The sequence below is a fragment of the Cebus imitator genome, unplaced genomic scaffold, assembly GCF_001604975.1.
Source record: "Cebus imitator isolate Cc_AM_T3 unplaced genomic scaffold, Cebus_imitator-1.0 Scaffold94, whole genome shotgun sequence".
NCBI classification, from domain to species: Eukaryota; Metazoa; Chordata; class Mammalia; order Primates; family Cebidae; genus Cebus; species Cebus imitator.
Genome location: NW_016107409.1, coordinates 4,126,897 through 4,139,528, shown reverse-complemented (window position 1 = coordinate 4,139,528; position 12,632 = coordinate 4,126,897). Strand labels below are relative to the sequence as shown.

Sequence of the window (12,632 nt, the reverse complement as noted above, 5' to 3'; positions counted from 1 at the left end):
CTCTACAAGTAAAGTACCCGAGCTCTCTATTGCATAACTTTTTCCTATTGTTGTGAACCTAAAGGATATGAAATGGCTAATTCTCATTGTACCACAAGGGAAAATATTATATTCCCTTATTTTTAATAATGTCTAATTCCCTTATTTATTCTTAGAGTTGTGGTTTGTAGGGAATTAAATCCATGGTTTTCTCTGCTCAGGGGCATTATCTGGCCACCCTCCAGGGGGCTGCAGATAAGGAGTCATCCTATGTTTTGCTCTCATGGTTACAAATTATGACATTAGACGGATCTGATGGTTATCGGACTCTGTTGCCTGAATGACACAAATGTTTCAGCTACTAAGTGATTTTCTCCTCCAATGGGGCTTGGCAGGTTTTTCTAAATTGTTCAATTTTCATTAGATTATAACATGGCAGTTTTAATCGTAGTGTACTATGATTGCTTGTTGTGGTCTTCAAATCACAATTCTCAGGGCAAGCCTTGGAAAAGCATCATTGAGGTTGATTCATCTCCCATCCATTGTTTTCCCAGGGTTTCGGATTCAAGCTTCTGGGGTTTTTTTTGTGTTTTTTTTTTTTTTTTTTTTTAGCAACAAGTATTTTGCAGATAACCCCATAAAAGATAATTGGCTGGCTCACTTTTTGGTTATATTCTTTAAAGCGTTAACCTGTGAGGGTTCTGTTTTGCAGATGAGGTTATGGATAGGAAATTGGAAATAACTGTATTAGAAGGAAAGAGTGTAAATTAAGAAATGGGAATGCTGGTTGAAAGAGGTGGCTACCCTTGCCAGAAGAGTCAAACAATAGATTTTCTCTCTTTTCAGATAAGGTATTGATTAGCATTCAGACCCAGTGATGGATACCCTAGCCCTCTGTGTGAAAACTCTTCTGTCAAGCAATTCAATTGTGAGAATATTCTGCGTAGCTCATCACAGCTGGTGGAATTGGGAAAGGCATCTGGCCACATCTGCTCAGTAGACTACAAAGGGAGCTCAGAACAAAGTCTCTGCTCACGTAGGGAGAACATGGGCCAACCTAACCAGCTTGAAGTCTATAAAAGAGGCACAGAGTGAAACAGGTTGACAGAGAGTAGCTGAGTGCTAGGGATGATTGAGGTCTGTGATGAAAACAGAAGAACTTGTGCCTGCATCCCTCTGGCAGCGTTTGATTTGGTGTGGAGAGGGTTATGTGTCTCTGAGCTTCCATGAGGGCTATTTGACATTGATTCAAAATGACGATCCCCGTTTTCTCATTTCCATGTATATCCTGACAATAAGATCTATGTTCTCTGAAGGAACGTGGAGATTTTTCAGTCTTTCTGATTTGTATTAATATCTATAACATTTACCTTAAATAGTAATTTTTTTCCAGTCAAAATGTATTCTTTTATTTATTAGCATACAAAATAGAAAGGGTATGTAAGAAATTTATTTTTGAACATCTACAAATATAAAGGACAGGCCGGGCTCACGCCTGTAATCCCAGCACTTTGGGAGGCTGAGGCGGGCAGATCATGAGGTCAGGAGTTCAAGACCAGCCTGACTAACGCTATCTCTACTAAAAATACAAAAAATTAGCCAGGCATGATGGTGCATGCCTGGAATCCCAGCTACTCAGGAGGCTAAGGCAGGAGAATTGCTTGAACCAAGGAGGTGGAGGTTGCAGTGAGCCAAGATGGTGCCATTGCACTCCAGACTGGGCAACAAAAGCAAAACTCCATCTCAAACAAACAAACATAAATGATATAGAGTTTATGCATTCTTCCTTTCATTTAGAAGGAACTTAATGTTAGATACATTCTCTGTGCATGAGGTGAGCTAAGAGAAAAGACATCAATCAATATATTATGGTTCTATCTTACTAGTCAAGAATTTCCTTTAGAGAATTAACCATGTTGGTGATCACTTATCAACACTTCTACTTATGAGTTGAAATTGTGTTTATTCAGCAAAGTCTGATTTACCCTGCATTGTAAGTTGGAGACTTTGCAAAGAACTGTATCCTTCCCAAAGTTAGAGCTCTGCTGAGCTTCACTCTTCAGTCTAACTAAGGCAAGGCAGTCACAGGCGTGACTCCGGCACAGTAGAGCTGTGCCTTCATTCTTTTGGGGTAGGGAGGAAATAGAGCAAGCGGCTGAAAATACAGATGTCGATTCAAAACCCAGCTCTATTACTTACCATGTGTGAGCTTGGGTAGGTCACTTAATCTCTGGTTTCCCTATATAGAGAATGGAGATGATGGTGATAACCACTGTGTATTGTTTGCATTATAAGAATATACTAAAATATCTATCACAATACTTAACATTTACTAAGGGCTCAAATAAATAGATGTGATGGTGGTAGGAGGGTAGTAGTATATGTTGTGGTTGTTGTATTTGTGGTAATGATTATTACTGTTGTTGGATGGTAGTATCTGGGGATTGGCTAACTACATAGTCCATGGCTCAAATCTAACCCAGAGTCTGTTTTTGTAAATAAAGTTTTATTGGAACATAGTCACATTTACTTATTTCCTTATTGCCTATGGCTGTTTTCATACAACAGAACCTAAGACATGTACTATTTGGATCCTTATAGAAAATATTTTCTGATCTTTAGAACAGTGGAAATAAGAAACAGTAAAAGTTTAACATTCACATATTCATGTTTGTATTCTGATTCTTCTCCTTAGCTTGGTAGAATTGGTCAAATTTACCTTTGAGGCTCAGTTTCCTCTATGGTTATTGAGACATAAATAGCTGTTATTGTGATGAATGTGTGACAGCCCTTAGCACAAAATTGTTGCTCAATAAATATCAACTTCAGTATCTTCCTTCGACATTCCTTCTGCTTTCCTTGCTGTAGCAAGATAAATAGGTTGGATGTTTCTGGATTTAATCACTCTGTTTCAAAAAATGTGAAAACATGGTTAGGGTATGCTTTATATGTACATTATTGCCTACCTACAAGTGGCTAGCTGTACTTTGCTCAAATTCTTAGAACCAAGTAAAATTACTCAAAGCTATTAGCAAAAGAAGCTGGTATTTAAATCAAATAAAAAATATTCTCATCTAAGGCAGAATATTTTGTCTTTCAAAGCTACTAAAGCAAATTTCTCAAAGCAGAGTGTTATATAAATGCACTAATAGTTTTTCAATATTTTATTTATTATGCTTAATATAAATGGAGCTAACTTGATATTTGCCTCATGACAGTGATAATAATTCTAAGTTTGACAAGATTTTTTTTTTTTTTTTGAGTGGTCCCAATAAGTTTTCAGACTTAGGTCTATTTGGCAGAGAGGATCAGGGCCAAAGTGAGTCATAGCTTCCACATTCTATTTCAGAGAAGTGCAGGGCTAATTAATCATAGTCAAGTTCTCTGGTGATTACATTAGAAGAATAAATGTAGTGTTACATTTTCACGCAAATCACTCTTCTTGTTCTTCAGCCTTGGAAATGTTTAGTTGTCTTAATTTTGTCCCACTTGTAATCACTTATGAATAACTAACATTTCCTATTTTTCTGCTAGTTCGGAATAAAAAGCCTACCATCTTGTCTCTAGGAACTAAAGACTAATAAATATATTCCCTTTTCAGAGTGTAAGAGAGGCGTGTCATCACACGTATACATGTTGAACAGATTTGTTTTGATATTTACCATTGTTTATTTTTTCATTTCCTTTTTTCTTCTTTTTAAAAATGCCTCTTGGATTGATTGTCTATGTTGATTTAATTCCCATTTTTTAGATATTCTTCCTTATGTACCCCACTGTGGTCCTAGGTCTTAGAATGCAGAACTTTAACAATGGAGCCTGGAGATAGTGATACTGCACATTCGAGCTAATTTTCATTTTTTCATCCGTTAAACTAATTCTAAAATTCTATATTCTTAACACTTTTGCCATTGGCCCACACAACTCTGCTTTTCGCCAGTGTCTAAAGTGGCTGAAACATCAGCATCAGGTGGTGGCAATGCCTTAAGGGATATCTTCTCATGTGCAACATGGCATTTCCCGGTAGGTGTATTAAGTTATCCCATATTACTTAGGCTAATTTGTGACAACGTTGGTAGGCTCAACAAAATAAACATACATTTTGTAAAGAGGCAGAGTAATCTCCCCATCCAGTATCTTATTCAGGTTTTTTAAAAGAATAATTCCATCCCTGGACTTCCCACACTTCATAGTCTTACATATAACATACACGTGGTAGACCCTCACTAGCAAACCTGATAAGAGAATAAATGAGTTTGCAGCACTGGTTGCTCAACCCAATTTGAGTATATTTTTGCTTACGTAACACACTGAACACAAAGTTACGTGAACTTTTACTTCTTCCCTCTCTAATGCTGTCTGCTTCCTCAGATCATCGCCCACGTAAATAACCTGCACCTGAGTCTTACCTCTGCTCTTAGGGTCACCCCTACTAACGCAAGATTATCAGAATAATAGCATATGTTACTTTTCAATATCTGAAATAAGTGTAGGACAGGAAGTACAAATTGTGCTGTTCTCTAGAAGACAGAATAAACACTTTTTTAAGGTCCCATAATCTCAATTATAAATGAAAACTTAAGTGACCTTGGCATACTGTCAACATAAATCTAGCTTTTAAAAAAGAGATCTTCTCTGCACCACGAATTCTAAATCAACTTGGGCTTTTTAATTTTAACCCTTCAGGGAGATTGAACTCACATAGTAGGAATACTTGTTCTTCAGGAAGCCTGAGGGTTATTAGAAAGGGCAACCCAAAATATTTTAGTAGCTATGAGCTGTGCAGAAGAGAGGCCAACTGTGAGGAAAATACCATTGTAAGAACATTTATGTTGCTATTTGCCTCCTGGTCTCATATCTTAGAAACTCCTTAGATAAACTAGAAATTTGATTTATCTCATAAGATTCCCATATAAAAGACAAAGTTGTCATTTATTTGCAATTCGTCTAGAGAATTTAAGAACATACGAGTGTTGTACGGTCCAGATTATCCTTTGCTGGGCCTTGGTTCAACAAGGCCTCGTTTGGACTCTCTAAGTATTCCAATAAGCATAGCCGTAGAAGAGACTCCTTGCTGAGATCATTGACCCTACATCCGTTATTAATACGTTTCAAGGAGTAAAAGCTTGGATTTGTCCAAGGTCAGATGACAGCAGCAGGCTGGACCTCGGTTTCCTGTCTGTCTTCTGCTGCGATTGGGCCACGTGAAAAAAGATTCCAATTGGTTATGAAGACTTCTCATAAAGTATTGGCTCAGATGGACATACTGGTGTTAATATCAAAAAAGAAGTTCAGAACTAAGATAGGTGTGTATACCATTAAGGAAAAATTTTTAAAAACACGTTTGTTTTAGCAAGCCACATGCCAAAATAGACATTCACAAAGAAGTCTTGTCTTATTGCTTATATGCTGGGACAAATACATCATTAATATTCTCAGTTTAGAATAAAATCATCGAAGTCATGAATGTTTCTTCAATATTATCATTATTATTGTGGATTAAATTCAATGTTCAGTTATAAAACTTTATATAAATTATGAATTGTTTGAAGGTACTTGTTTTCTCTTTTTTGTTGGTCATTTGAGGGATACCAGGAGAATATTTCCTTTTATTTATTTATTTATTTTGAGACAGAGTCTTGCTCTGTGGCCCAGGCTGGAGTGCAGTGGCGTGCTCTCAGCTCACCACAACCTCCACCTCCTGGGCTCAAGCAATTCTCCTGCCTCAGCCTTCCAAGTAGCTGGGATTACAGGTGTGCACCACCACGCCCAGCTAATTTTTATATTTTTAAGTAGAGATCAGGTTTCACCATGTTGGTCAGGCTGGTCTCGAACCCCTGACCTCATGATCCACCCACATCAGCCTCCCAAAGTGCTGGGATTACAGGCATGAGCCACCGCCCCCGGCTACTAGGAGTATATTTCTTATCCCCAGATTTTCTTCTCACTCGTCTCCTTGATGCCTAATAGTTTTCCTTTGATTTCTGCCTTTTGGGTTTTCATCATGGTGGGCTGTTGAAGAGATGACTGTCAGTCAATTACACACAGTGGCATATCAGCTTCAATTTCTTATTAGGAATCTTCCAGAGAGTTGACACCTGAGGGAATGGCACATAGGATGGAAAGCTTTTATGTAAGTAGTAAGAAAGAGCCCCAAAGGAGGGAGATCTGCATTAAGATGAGGACAAAGCAGAAGTAAATTTTTTTTAAAAAAGAGGAACACTCACCAAAAGAGTAGCAGGAGCAGCTGTATCATAATATTGCCTTTCCCACAGTTTTGTCTAGAGTTTGCTCTGATGGCTAATAATTTACAGAGGCTTTGGAGTTTTTCCTTTTTAATAACATATTGATTACATTTACATGGTGTTTCATGTGTTATCGAGCACAGCCATAGGCATGATCTACTCTGTTGAGTGGCCAGGACAGGTACCAGAAGCTGCATTTCACAGACAAAGAAACTGAAGCCCATAATTGTTAAGAGACTCGTTCCAATTCACATAACCAGTGAGTAGCCAACAGGGGAACTCTCCTATTGTGGTTTTGACAGGTGATCTTTCCCCTGTACTGCATGAGGATGGAAATGTTTTATTCTTCGGAGTCAGATGAGCCAGGCTTAAACTCGCCAATTTTCTTGCCAGCAGTGAGACTTTGAATATGTTAATAACTGCTCTGAATCTCACTTTCTTCATCTGTGAAAAAATAAAAATAATTCTACCTTGTCAGATTGTTGTGAAATTACATTTGGTAAAGCAAGCAAAGCAACCAGCTTAGTGCCTGGCACACAGTAGGCACCCAATATACTTTCCCTGCAGTTGAAGATGAAATGATGAATGAGGGTAACTTTCCAGTTTGTTCAATGATACCATACCTCCTTGGTTTACTTTAATTCCTGAAATGATCTCCTGTGAAAGAGTGTGTGTGTGTGTGCATATGTTGATGCGTCTGTGCATATGCGCACCTGTGTGCATGTCTTGGTGTACACCAAATGTACCTGTGCACATCTCTTAGGACACTGAAGTTCTTCTCTGTGTTCCTCAGCTTTGTGGAACCAGACATAGTGATCAGACATGGAGTATATTTTTACTGCAGATAACTAGATATTGGATCCTGATGATAAAGCTGATCCAATCAGATGGATCCTAGCTTTGTGACATGGTTGACTTCCAGAAGCACAGGCTCTTTTTGCTTCCAAATATCAGGATGATACCTGGAGTTCCGAGTCTGATGACCTGGAAGATTTGGGGTAATTCCATTTAGTAGACACAGCTATGGACCCACACAAAATTGCATTCATTTTGGAGTATACTTTATTTACAGTTATTTCTTCTTTCTTGAAAAATTTATAATCACCTTGATTAAAATAAGTTCATAAAATAATCTTCACTGTATTACATATGGCACAGAATGATTTAGCACTTTATAAATATGTCTCATTGATGCACAAACGTGAGAAGCACCCTTTGCTAAAAGCAGTACAGTAACTTCGTTCAATTTGGCTACGGTAGCACTTTAAAAAATTAGCATGAGATGGCGCTGTGGCCAAGTAGATGAAGTATGCTTTAAACTGAGTTTCCCCTAACTACGGTAGTTAATTGCCTTTTTTGAATATAGAGAAATCTATCGTTCAACTTAAAGTAGAGCAAGGTTTGTTACTCCGTTATAATAGTGTCGATTAAAAGTGAATCCTTTAATATCACCGACCCATAAATCATTTGACAACTGTGTTTCACTCAGGTGTGAATCTGCTTAAAAAGCCATAGTAGTCAAAATCGCCAAAGGGCCCAAAGGTACCATTTTATTTAGGATCAAGAAACTATATATGTGGACCATTGTTTTTGCCACTCTCATAGATTTATCTTAAAGTTCTTCCACAAAATTAGATTAACTTCCAGTTTATTTAAACAGCTGATATTTTTGTTAAACTTTAATCTGCTTTGACAGCAATGGAAGGTCATAGAAATATTAGAACATGAATTCACATTTAAATAAACATGATACAAACATGCACACATGTGTATATACTGAGTGTTTTCATTGACTTGCTTTTCCTCCATATAAATATATAAATATTGAATAAAGTGCTTGAGAACATGTCTGTACATATATACAGCTACACATTTGCCTATACAGTATACACTTGAATACTTATGGAAGAAAAAAACACGTATACATTTGTAATATATAGGTAGTCAAAAGACATCTGTCAGGCATCATGAATGTTCATTCTGATCAAGATTGAGTACATGGGGGTAGAATCTGTAATCTTTTCCCTACTATATAATGAAATGTGCAGAGTTATAAGTGAAGGCAACATACATTAGAGCGGAGACGTTTTAACATCTATATTTTCATCAGCTAGCGTGGCATCATCATAAGGAAAAGTTCAGTTCAGTTGCAGCCTTGGCACTAGCAGCATATTATACATTCTAGCTTTGAAATAGTGAACCCATTTTTCAACATATCTAAGAGGACATAATTAGAATTATATGCATTTCCAAATTACACAAGGACACTTCCCACATTCTTTAGTTTTCAAATCTGTGTTTTTTTCCCCAAGTTTTAGGGCAAAAATGATTTCTCATTCAATAGAAATGCTTCAGCATTGTAATAATATATCTAACAGTGATTCCAGTAACAACGTGCAATTTAACCTTGAGTGTTATAAAATCAAGGTAGATTAACAGTTCTTGATCTCTTTTGCTCTTTAGCAACCATTTCTACAAAATATTATAATGTCTGCTTTTCTATTGGTAAGCCCGGTGCCAATGAGTAGTACTGAAATGAGTGAGTTTTTGGAGAAATAAAAGAAAAACTTTGCTCAAAACTATGGTAGTTGTAAGCTGGGTCGAGATTGAGGTGCATATTTCTAAATTAATTGCAATGTTAAGCCTCAGAGGTATTTCCCCCACCTTTGTTTGGCGTTTATTGGTAACCAATCAGAAAAGCTTATTTTTGAAAGCTACTCTCACAGTTGAAACAAACTTGTTTCTGAATCAGGTAAGAAGGAAATAAATTGAAAGTTTTCTCAAAATAAGTCTGTTTATATTTTTTTACTAGGACCATTTCAGTTCGGTGTTTTTGTGTGTGTGTGAAATGCAGTTGTGTGACCTTTGGCTCACTGCAGCCTTGACCTCCTGGGCTCAAGTGATCCTTATGTCTCAGCCTCCTGTGGAGCTGGGACCACAGGTATGTGCCACCACGATCAGCTAATTTTTAAATTTTTTGCAGAGACGGGGGCGGGGGTCTCACTTTGTTGCCCAGATTGGTCTCCTGGGCTCAAGTGGTCCTCCCGTCTCAGCCTCCCAAAGTGTCAGGATTACATGCATGAGCCACCGTGCCTGGCTGAGCCATTTTCTTTAAAGGAAAGGATTTTGTTTTAATTGTATTTCTCACATCTAGAAATTTGCTTCACACATAAATATACACTCAGTTGATGATGGTGGAACCAAGCCGAATGGTTTTAATAAATAATATAAACTGATTGATTAGAAAGCATCAATTTACCTGATGAATGTCATAGGAAAGTCACCTGCTTTTTACGGAGATGTCCTAAGACTCCACTACTGTCAGTAGCCAGAAACCTAAGTTCATCCTCAATCCTGACACAGATACATCAATATACTGTTTACTGCTCAAAAGAGTGCATGCATGATGCAGTCATTTCACAGCAAGTTACCAAATACTTCTATGGTGCTGTTTTAGAGGAGCAATTGCTAGAAACGTATTTGGTAATGTTAAATCATCCTTTTGCTAGTTTACCTAGAAGAACAAATATTAAACAAGACCACATCGGAAATTCAGAGTAAAGCACAAGAAGTAGAAGAGAAAGCAGCAATAGTTACAGAATAACATTTGAAATCTTTTTTTTTACTTTTGAGAATTAACTTGAAATGCAGCAAATACCAGCAACCTTGTGAATATTTCAAAATGGTATCTATGAAAAAGCAAGAATGAAATATGTTGTCAAGTATTTCATGTAATTATCTTAGCAATACAGATTTTGTAACACTGATCTTAGTGTCTTTTTTCTCCTTTCAAAATATATACCATAGTAAGTTTTAAAGAGAATTTTTCTTTAAGAGGTCATTATATTCAATAAAATTTTCACTATTCATAGCTATTTTTATTTACAGCAATAGGTAACCACCTCAATTCCATGCCATCAATGAACAGCATAGCAGCAAGGTTTCCATTTGAAAATAGAAGTTAATTTAGATTACTTAGGGTTTCATAATTATACAATAAAAGTGAATAATTTGAAAGACATATCATTTACAATGTTAAAAATAAGTATCAGAAAGCTCACAGCTGAAATGCTGTCAGAACATTTTCCAAGTGCACATTTGTAGCATTGAACCCAGCTTTTCATTGACAGAATAAAATGAGGCGCACAGATATGATCGTTGGTTTCACTAGACTGGTCTAATATTTTCCAGTCTCTTATTATTTTTTTTTTTTTCCGGATAGGTGGAAACTTGCTCAGTGTTCCTTCCACAGTTGCCATGGCAACTAGCTTATCACACACAGCTCACCTTTTCATTTACAGCGTCGGTATTGTCTTTAGAAGCATCTTCAGAACGCTGCTTTCCTAGAGCCACCATTGAGCAGTCATTCTCTGTTGTCTTGGCATCTTTCTTTGAATTCTTTTTTTGTCCCATTTGGAGTTGGCTCGACTTGTAGGCCAAAGCCGGTATAGTGTTCACTAAAATTAACTGCAATGGTTTTTTGTTTTCCTTGTACTGACACTGAATATACCGTGAAAAGGCTGACCGATAGGTCTTGTTGAACAGTGTGTACACCAGCGGATTGACTGCTGAAGAGAGATAACCGATCCAAACAAAAACATTGAGCAGGGCTCCGATGACATCCTCGTTGCAGGACTCTTTGCAGATGACGGCCATGATGTTGGTGATGAAGAAAGGGCACCACATCACCACAAACAGGAAGAAGACGATGCCCAGCACCTTGCATGCCTTTTGCTCATTGCTGATGGACTGCATAGTCCTCCTGCCTGTGTAGGACCCTGGCTCCCTGTGGATCGACCGCTGGAAGAGCTTTTCCGAAGACAAGGAACTCTGAGGGAGGAAGCTGAAAGAAGCTAATTTGGCCCGTGTGCCAAGATCACTTACACACAAAGTAGCTTCTTTCTGGAGTGACTTGATGGTTAGAAAGTAGGTGATCACCATGATGGTTAAGGGAATGAAAAATGACACAAAAGAGCCGATCAGGACAAAGTTATCGTCTGCGAGTAAGCAACTCCCCTCCTTAAAGACCTTGGAGTCGTCCTGTAGCCCAAAGACTGGTATTGGCATGGATATACCTGGAGTTGGACAGAAAATGAAACATGATTATTAAGGAATTGAGTATATGAAGGCAAGAGCATCACCATGCAATTTTGGCTATTGAAAGGATTTTATATCAACATCGTTTAAAAGCGTAACATACTTGATTCAGAATTTAAAATTCCTTTGGACTTACTTATGTGTTTTATAAGTATTTATTATGTAGCTCCTTGTATGTTTTATTGCCCTATATAGCTAACCCTTTGTTTATTAAGAACTATAATAAATCTAGCTTTAATTTTTTATGCCATATGTTTCTGATTGTAGTATTATGCTTATTAATTGAAGAAACACACAGAGGCAAATAAACTAAAAAATGACCAATAACATCATCATCTAGAGTTAGCCAAAATTAACAGCTGATGCTGTTCATTTTATTTATTTATATATTTATTTATTTTGGCCTATCAACATCTAGAATATAGATTTCATTTTTTGATGCTGTTCATTTTAGATAGAGACACACACACTCACCATGTGCACACATTTTAAAACAGAGTTGAGGTTCTTTTTCACAAACAGTTCTGTATCTTTTAAAAAAATCTAATGATATCTCACAAGCATGGCCTATATATAAAAATAACTATAAAATTATAAATATAGTATATTTTCTCTCTAGAAAATTTGGGAGGTACAAAAAAGTAACAATGAATAGAGAAAAATAATATGTATTCTCACCAGCCAGGGGCAACCCTAATTTACATTTGTATAGTTTCTTCTTCCACCTACACGTACATATAAAAACAAATGTGTATATGCAGTAGTTTGTATGCAGTACTTTATATCTTATATGTTTTAGATCTTCCTATTTCATTTAACATTATAAATCATGATAATAGCACATAAAGTATTTTTGAGAATTATAATTTTCTAATATTAACTTTAAAAAACTTTAACCAATTTTGATTCTTTTTAAAAAAGCTTTTACTATGGAAAATTTTTAACATACTCACAACTAACCAAAAACCAAACCAAGTGCAGTGAACTCATCACCCAGCTTCAAAGATTATCAGCTCAAGACCAATCTTGTTTCATCCGTACGTCCTCCAGCTGCCACCCCTCCCATGGTATTATGAAGCAAATCCTAGACATCATGTCATTCAATCTGAAAATATTTATTATATAGGTCTAAAAGCTATGGACTCTTAGACAACCTAATATTTTCACAATACCATTCTCACTCCTAAATAGTTTACTATTTCCTTAATATTAAATTTAGAGTTAGTGCTCAAATTTCCAATTGTTCCATAAACGTTGTTGTATGTTTTTAGTAGGAGAGCATTCATAAGGGGTGGATTACAGAAAACAAGGCAG

The 12,632-nt window shown here is 36.8% G+C and overlaps 1 protein-coding gene across 2 annotated transcripts in view; it reads right to left on the bottom strand.

The window, feature by feature from the left end:
• Window positions 1-7,265: 7,265 nt before the first annotated feature.
• Window positions 7,266-12,632, bottom strand: part of HTR2A (5-hydroxytryptamine receptor 2A) — a 66,404-nt gene continuing 61,037 nt past the window's right edge. For both annotated transcript variants that reach the window (XM_017535967.2, XM_017535969.2), the window contains exon 4: window positions 7,266-11,296. In XM_017535967.2, coding sequence (XP_017391456.1) covers window positions 10,494-11,296 — 803 coding nt within the window. In that variant the 3' untranslated portion in view covers window positions 7,266-10,493. The remainder of the gene's footprint in view (window positions 11,297-12,632) is intronic.